The sequence below is a fragment of the Meleagris gallopavo genome, chromosome 12 (genome assembly GCF_000146605.3).
Source record: "Meleagris gallopavo isolate NT-WF06-2002-E0010 breed Aviagen turkey brand Nicholas breeding stock chromosome 12, Turkey_5.1, whole genome shotgun sequence".
NCBI lineage: Eukaryota > Metazoa > Chordata > Aves > Galliformes > Phasianidae > Meleagris > Meleagris gallopavo.
In genome coordinates this window covers 14,329,937-14,338,193 of record NC_015022.2, presented here as the reverse complement: position 1 = coordinate 14,338,193, position 8,257 = coordinate 14,329,937, and the positions used below count along the sequence as shown (strand labels likewise).

General features: G+C 40.4%; 1 protein-coding gene across 5 annotated transcripts in view; it reads right to left on the bottom strand.

Moving 5' to 3' along the window:
* Nucleotides 1-622: 622 nt before the first annotated feature.
* The window catches only part of MCTP2 (multiple C2 and transmembrane domain containing 2), a 139,500-nt gene continuing 131,865 nt past the window's right edge, over nucleotides 623-8,257 (bottom strand). For all 5 annotated transcript variants that reach the window (XM_019619532.2, XM_019619534.2, XM_031555341.1 and 2 more), the window contains 4 exons: nucleotides 7,287-7,396; nucleotides 4,797-4,906; nucleotides 3,658-3,755; nucleotides 623-1,352 (listed from right to left, as the gene is read on the bottom strand). In XM_019619532.2, the coding sequence (XP_019475077.1) occupies nucleotides 1,284-1,352; nucleotides 3,658-3,755; nucleotides 4,797-4,906; nucleotides 7,287-7,396 (387 nt within the window). In that variant the 3' untranslated portion in view covers nucleotides 623-1,283. The remainder of the gene's footprint in view (nucleotides 1,353-3,657; nucleotides 3,756-4,796; nucleotides 4,907-7,286; nucleotides 7,397-8,257) is intronic.

Here is an 8,257-nt window from a genome sequence, read left to right as displayed (position 1 = left end):
ATCCTACAGCAGCTAAAAGGCTGAGGACTACGCTCTCAAAAGAAACTGGGCAGGTTTACACGATTCTCCACCTCAGTTTCCCAAGGCAAACAACATGGATTATGCTGGTTATGTGAATTTTACAAAGCAGAACAATAGCTAAAAGATCAAAGCAAGAAACCACATTTCCCTCAGAAAACTGGGTCCTTTCCCATGTTTCTTCATTGCTCATTTCCCACATAACTTCATTTTCTGATCCTTTTTTTGTGGACTCCAATGGGAATCGGCAGGAGACCAACACCTGCCCCCTATTGCACAGCCACATCTTTGGGCACCACGTACTCTTCCTGCACGAGCATTTGTTTCTTTAAGGCAACAAAGTGTTTTTCTCCTGGATCTGTAGTGTTGACCCCTCTGGATTTAGACAGAAAAACAAGAGCTGTGCTGAAAATATCTGATGAGATGGAGTTATAAAAGGCAAGTCAACAGAGTCTTTTCAGGTCAGTGAGTTAGGCTTTTCTGCAGTCTCTTAATCCTTTGCAGCAGAAGGTTCTCATGCATCCATTGCCAGCAATGGATCTCCGACGAATCCAGTATCCAAACAGTTAACCACAGGGTGGGCTTTTTTTTTTTTTTTTTAAAGTTTAAAGAAAGGGGAAAAAGGAAAAACCCACAAGTGCTGGATAAAATATTGAGATACTGCTGGAGCTCCTCACTCTGCTAATTATGATAAAAAACTTTTTAAAATGTACACTGCTTGAACAGAAGATGGGTATCAAAGACTCGTTAATTCAGAGCTTAAACCTTTCTAGGCACAGTGATTTAACTCAGAAAAGAATAGCTTTCATATCTTAATGTAAATCTGTTGGATATGTTAAAAACTGGTTCAGAGCATCTCCTCACATCAGCTCAGCTGATCTGCTACGCTAGGCAGAATTATTTCCTCCTACATAAAAAAATGGAGCGCTGCCACATCCAGCATAGCCTCTGCAATTGAAGCAAAATAAAAATAAAAAGAGGCAATGCAGTGGCACCATACCCTCCCACACTACTCCCCACCCTACAAACTAATTCACATGTTTCAGTCTGCTCTTTAGGGGCTACATCTTGATGCCAAGAGACAGCCCAAAAAGACAACTCAAATAGGTATTTATCAAAAAGACCAGCTTAAATAAAAATTAAAAAAAACAAAAAACAAAAACAAATTATTGTGTTGTTCTGAACTACGAAGAGAAGGGGGAAGCACGTGTGTACATGTGGGGGGTTACAGAGAGAGATGCTGCATTCCGAAATCGTACTTCATCCTATAGAGCACTCCGTTTCTTCCTAATGGGGCTGGAGCTGCTGTATGGTTTCAATTCAGCATGCTGCACCTGTAAAAACAAATAGACATGACGTTTGCAGCTAGGTAACTCTAGCTCAGTACAGCGTGTGTTAATGGCTCCCCAAGGACAAACCAAGGGAAACTAAGGAAGGTTCAAAAGTAATGAATCATTTTCTAAACACAGGAACATGGGGGATTAATTGCAGGAAGGATTTGAGAAGTCATGCATCATTTCTTGAAACAAAATATTAAAAGCAGATTTTTCTAATGAGATACATGGGGTTCTACCTAATTTCTGCAGCAGAGGAGAGATCTTTGGGTTTGTTTTGGTTTGGGAGCTGTTTTTCTTCTTCTGGCATTAACCAATAAGTTTAATAAACTTCTCTGAGGAGTAACAGATCACGTAGATCCCAATATACAGCAAAAAGATTGTTGTCAAAATTGCATGCAGACTTGGGATGTTGGAATATTTAATCATATCAAATTGAAAAATATTTTCTCAAATTGAGCCTGGACAAAGCTACCTCCACCTTTCAAAACAACTTAATTTACAATTTAATAGTTAAACACGTATAGATAAACTGCGGAGGATCATGCAACCCCAGCAGCAAATCGCCTGTTGTGCCACAGAAAAGTATTCCCATTGAAATTACAGAAACCTTTTGCTGAATGTGCCATCTTTTCCACTCCTCTTTCGCCTAGCACACGTGGGTTGTAAATGGCTAAAATACAGAGGTGTTTTCCAACTCATTGCAGTACCGCAGTGAAATGATGATGCATCAATAGCATGTTAAAGGAAGCAGACAGAAAGGATTTGGAGTTGCCATGGATGACTCTTTGCTGGAGGTGCGCGTGGCTGACACACAGGCTTCACTATTTTTAGCACCAGTGGAAAACTGCTCTGAGAAGGTTTGTCCCATCGAAGGAACTTTTATTAGTCCTCCCTCATAGTAAATGGTTATCATTTTCCTCAGAGAGTTCAAAGGTTTCCAAAATGATAGAAACCACTCAAGGAAATGTTATAAATGTAAATGTTAAATAAAGCATAAATAGAAAAGCAGCTTATCTTTAAATATAAACATTAAGAGGGCATATGCAAACCATCACTGCAAATCCAGTGTGCTCTCAGAGAGCAATGGCAAGAAAAGAAAAAAAAACAACAACCAAAAATACACTGAAGCTTAACATCTCCATGATTATTCCCATTTAGCTCTTTTGCTCCCACCAGTCTAAGAAGAGATTTCTCTCAAGTTATTAGTGCTGCCATCAGCCAATCTGGTGACCTCTTGAGATAAATGTCACCACAAGCCTTTCCAACCCTGTTTCTACCAGATGCTTCAACGCTGCATGGAGGCAATTATTTTTCGGTCTCCAGCAGAGTGAAATCACTACAGGCAAGATTGTGATCCCCTTATTCACAGTAAGCAGCACCTCACTGTGAAAGTACCACGATTCACAGAGGAAGGTACAATGTCAGTGGGATCCAGAGCATCAGGATCGGGGCCTGAGGACAGAGATTCCAGTTGATTAAAACAAAAGAAAGAATCCTTTATATCATGTGCCTTGTTACTCAGCAAGACTATTCTCCTTCCTTCAGGAGAAATAAACAGATCCTGACATTCTAAAGGACTTATTGTTCAAATAATTTCCAGGAAGATTGGCAGGATTACTGAAGACACTCTTGTTGTTTCAAAGAAATATGAAAAGAGACGAGACTTGACTGAAATTGAGGGCGGATAGATTCTGGCTAGATTAAAAGTTATAATTCTGTAATGGTAGAAGATTGAACTCATCAACCGCAGAGTATTTTATACACATCTCAAAGCTTTCTCTAATGAAAAAGATGAGCTGAGCCTCGTCCAAGGGCAGCCTGGAGTTCAAGGTGGGTGGGGAGGAAGAATTTTGAGGGATGGCTGATATGAAAAAAAACTACAGCGAGCACAAAGTCATGGAAATAATCCCCCTACTCTCGATTTTGAGAAAAGGGAGAATTCAGAAAGCTTTTGGATGGTTATCTCTATCAAAGAGACTATTTTTCTCTTTCCTCCGTACAAATATAAGAGCAAAAAGGTGACAGAAACCATAGTTCACTAACCACGCTGGATGATTTTCCAGATCATTTTTAAGTAAGTCTTTTCAGGATAATTTTTCTGCAATCACGCTTCTGACAAAGGATTTTGGCTCCTCTCTCTTCTAACATTCCTCCCCCCCCAGCCCCCCGCCCTCCATGGATTTTCCCAATCCCTTATCTCAGTTATTCAAAAGTGCAGGGGCATTGTATTCCCCAACAGAGCACCCAGCCGCTCTCAGAGCTGCTCACTGCCTCTGTTGGTGCTGCCCATTTCATTACGTACCTTTTGAACATCAGATGGTACCCTGGAGAGGAAATCTAGTAGCTCGTTATTATCGATGGCATAGGGATTTCTAAGCTTCTTAGTAAATTTATTTATGCCTGGGAAAAATAAAAGCAAACAAAATAACGCAACTCATTTCTATCCCCCTCCGTACTCAACTGTTCAGATGAGGTGAAAAAGGGAAGAAGAATTCACAAGTAAAAATTAGTGTGAAAGCAGTGCCTCAAACTTCAAGCCATGCACACATTGCCAGTCATGGAGCATCATTCACAAATGCCTCCTGAAAAAGCAGGTTTACAGCCATTTCCCTACTTTGGGAGAAACCTGCTATCAACAGAGGGGCAAAAAAAGAGATTGCAGCACGCAATCATTCTGGAGGGTAACATGGGGAGAATATAAGCAATTTGTCACTGAGATGACTGTTTAATCCACTATCCCACATGAGCAAAGACACCCAACACCCTACTGCTTCCCCACTAAGAGATCAGTATAGCTATCTAAAGGCATGGTAGAGAAGAGAAAAGTGTCATCGAGCAAAAGAGAACAGCCAGCTCACTTCAAAGAACAGCCAAAAAAAAATTCATACGCCAGCAGCCTCCGAGAATCGTAATAGAGCACTGAATCCTATTACACCCTTGTCCAAAATCCCATACTAGTCTCCCTGAAAGTAGTTTAAAATGAGATGGCTGCTCCAGCCTTCTCCCCTCTGTGAAATGTTCCTGCTTCACATCTGAGATGCAGCTCTTAAGCCATATACTTGTAGCAAAATGCCAACACAATTTTCTGTGTACCTGATTTTTAAAAACAGAAAATACCATAAGGTCTTTTAAGGCCTTGCCACAGGGTAGTTGTTTAACACGTATCATATTTGAAGGCCCTGTCAGTCTAGATGATGTTGAATGGATGTATAGTTCTCATGTATTCACCATGTCCTCCATACCAGAACAACAGTATTTTGTTACAGAACTTTTTACTCCCAGCAATTTCTCTCCTTTCCTTTTGCTCTTTCTTTTGTTTGATTTAATCCTTTATTTCATCTCTTTTTTCTCCTACAGCAGTGGCTCAGGCCCGACAGGGTGATGGGAACTCCCTGCATAATGTATTTATTGCATGTGTATGAGAGATGGTGGAATACTTACCCCAGATTAAAATAATGTACCTCAGCGGTATAAAGTACAAAATAACTGTTGCTGCTGCGAGGAACAAGCAGGCCAGAACTGAGAGGAAGGGCACCGTCCAGTTCAATGTGCTGTAAAGAATAACATTGCTCAGTATTTCTACACTGTGCTTTATGACGGATAATAATATAATGATCCCTTTGCAAGGTTTTACGCATTCAAATACACAGATTCACTTCGGAAAGTGGGTAAGCGGAGTCCTGCACCTGGGTGCTGTGAGAGATTAAAGGTGATATCTGAGAGGCAGATATCAGGACAAGGAGAGAGGATAGCCTCAGGGGGGCTTGGTGAAGTTGTTAGCCATGTAGCAAGTTGTTCCTGTTTCTTCTTATACGTGTTGCACTTGTTACACATCTCTGCTCACCGATCAGCTCTCCATTATTCATGGGAACATTATCTGATTTGGAGACAAGACTATGCTGCAGGTGCAAGCCATCTGAGCTGGCTCTGCTGGACCACAGTGGAGATGACATGAAAAGGGTGTTGATGCATGACTTGAAAGTGGCAGGTAGCCAGAGTCAACTCTGCCAATAACTTGGAATGGATTAATTACAACTAACACTAAACCTTAGGAGAGAAGTTAGTCACTTCTCTGCATAGTACTGAGGAATAACATTCTATACAAATACATCTTAGTAGGTACACACTTGCTTCTATTTCCTTACATTTTTATCAATTTCCTACTGCACTGAATATAGGAGGTTGTTTCAGGTCAGCTATCGTATGTTATCAGCAGTCCAAGCCTTTGCACACTGACATTTTTCCACTTGGGCTCTCAGTCATCACAGTAATTTAGACTTGTAGCACACACAGAGAAAAATTTCCTTTCACCCATATCATTTACATGTAAGCTTACTACATACTTTGGGTTATCAGCTATTAGTAATACATCCTAGCAGGTACTCCATCAACACGTTCTCCTGTATCACTGAACATTGAGATACCTGGAGACAATATGAACGTTAATTAGCCTGTAGGTGGATTTACAGGTCTTTGCCCATAGAAGCTGTGGGTGCCCCATCTCTGGAGGTGCTCAATGCCAGGTTGGATGGGCTCTGGGCAGCCTGATCTAATGCGTGGTAACCAGCACACAGCAGGAGGTGGGAGCTCAATGATTTTTCAAGTCCCTTCCAACCCAAGCCATTCTACGATTTTAGCATTCATTTCATGCCATCTACCTGCTAACTTCATCACGTCATGATGACAGGGAGAAGGAAGAAGAGAATGAATGTGGACCAGTCACCAGGCTACAAAATGATATGAACTTCTCTCAACCAATAAAATTACTAGTACGGGAGAATAATTACTTTTAAACTTCACCAGATGTAGTAAGTATTAAGTAAAAATAGGTGGTTGAGAAGCCATCAACGTAGCTCAAGTAAAAAAAAAAAAAAAACAAGTAGCAAAACAGCTCAATTCTGTTAAAGTAGTAAAAATCCCTATGATTGTATAACTAGAGTGACAGATGGAAACTGCAGCACGATTCAGTCTGTCACAAAAAAATTTGGTGGCAATTCTTTAATGGTGCTTTTCTGTTGAGTTACAATGGAATTCTTCTGAAATTACATTGGGTCTCCACATTAATACCCAATGTGTTCTTTAAGACCATTGTCACCGAAATGAATACAAGAATTAATAGTGAGTCTTCCTGCCATGCAGCTGGGCAGAACACTGCCCCGTTCATAGACTGGAATACATCTCTGGGCCACTTCCACCCCAGCTGGGGTGCACGGCGTGGAACCACAACACATGGGTTTGCTGTATTTTTAGCTTGAACCCAGCTCCTCATTAAAGTGTGGCTCAATCACAAACCATCACTTTGTGCTCAAAACAGAAAACAATGTGGGTCAATGAAGTGCCAATAAAGATTGGGTTATAAAAGTTTATATGAGTTTGTGTGGGGGACTTTCCTTTTTTTTTTTTTTCTCTTTGGCTCTTCACCTCTTTCCCTTTCAGGGTCAGGAATACCCTATGTGCCTCCCATTGTGACAAGACTAGAAAACTGCCTTCAGGCTTCCTTGTGGCATCAGCAGGAAGCAGAAAGCTCAAAATGGTAGAGAAGAACATCAATGCACTGTAGATGGAAATAAATGACTGATAACTCCTGTAACCAGGGTAGGGAGGGCATGGGAAAGGCAATACCATTAGTCCTCTATGCATTTTCTATGGAGGAAATACAAAGAAAAACCTGATAGTTCTGAGTCCACAACTTCAAGCAGTATTTCCCATCACGACTCCATCACAGACAGACAAGATCAGAAATCTGAGCAGATGGACACTGTGAGAGCTATACCAGCAGAGCACACAGTTTTTCCTCTTCTCTATGCTTTGGGAACATTTTCGGAATAGAAATTCCATGGCCAGGCTTCTCCTGCTTCACCTTGCAAGAAAATTCACCCCAGCTCTGCCTCACTGCAAATCATGGTTAAGCAAGAAAAACCCATCACTTACTTTTTAATTCTCTCTCCAAACGATGCAACTTCCTCTAGAACGCTTTGAACAGCTACAACAATCTCTTGGACCATGTGGATTCTGTCAATTAGTCCCTTTTTCTCACATTCCTACCCCCCCCCAAAAAAAAGCAAAACATTAATCTCAGTATTTGCTAATGTGTTCACAGATACATAAGAAAAGTTAGGGATTCCCAGTACTACTCATGTATTCACGAACTTAAGCATATCACTGAAGGGAGAAGAGAAAACATTTATGATATATAATGAATACGAAGGCAAATGGTTCCTTACATTTTCTTTCCTTCCCTCAGCACCTGGGCAGAAGTTTCTTTATCTTCTAACACGAAGTTCAGGATTTCAAGCCAGGCTTTCACTGAAGAACCCAGCTATACATCAGCCCAAAAGAGATGCTGAGCACCCTCAAGCACATAACTTCTGAATATCACTTTTCCGAGCTTTGCAAACTTCCAACAGTCATGCTGTTTTCTGTACATAAATTAGCAGCAAGATACTGAATGCTTAACTTTTTTTTTTTAAATTCATTCTGCATACTTATTCCTTTACTTGAGGGGGGAAAAAAAAGAATCAAAGGAAAAAACGACATTTTCTTTTTAAAGCAGTCATCTCACAACTTCATTTCTTACTGCTTATTTTAGGCAACAACATTACAGGACATTACTACACATGTGCAGGAATAAAAAGGAAGCACAGAATGAATTAAAAATCAAAATAACTTAAATCAGCCTTGGAAATCAGTATACAATTATCAGCATTCAGCATTTCTTTGCCAGCAATCTAACACACATACAGGCATGCAAATTGGTGTGGTTGCAGATATTCTAGCAAGAAATCAGCAAAACATTCACTTATTCCAAAACGCAGAGCCCTGGACACTGATTTTACATCACATTTAGACCCTCTAAAACCAGCTCCATTTAGAAAAATAAATTTTTTGTGGTTTGTTTTTTT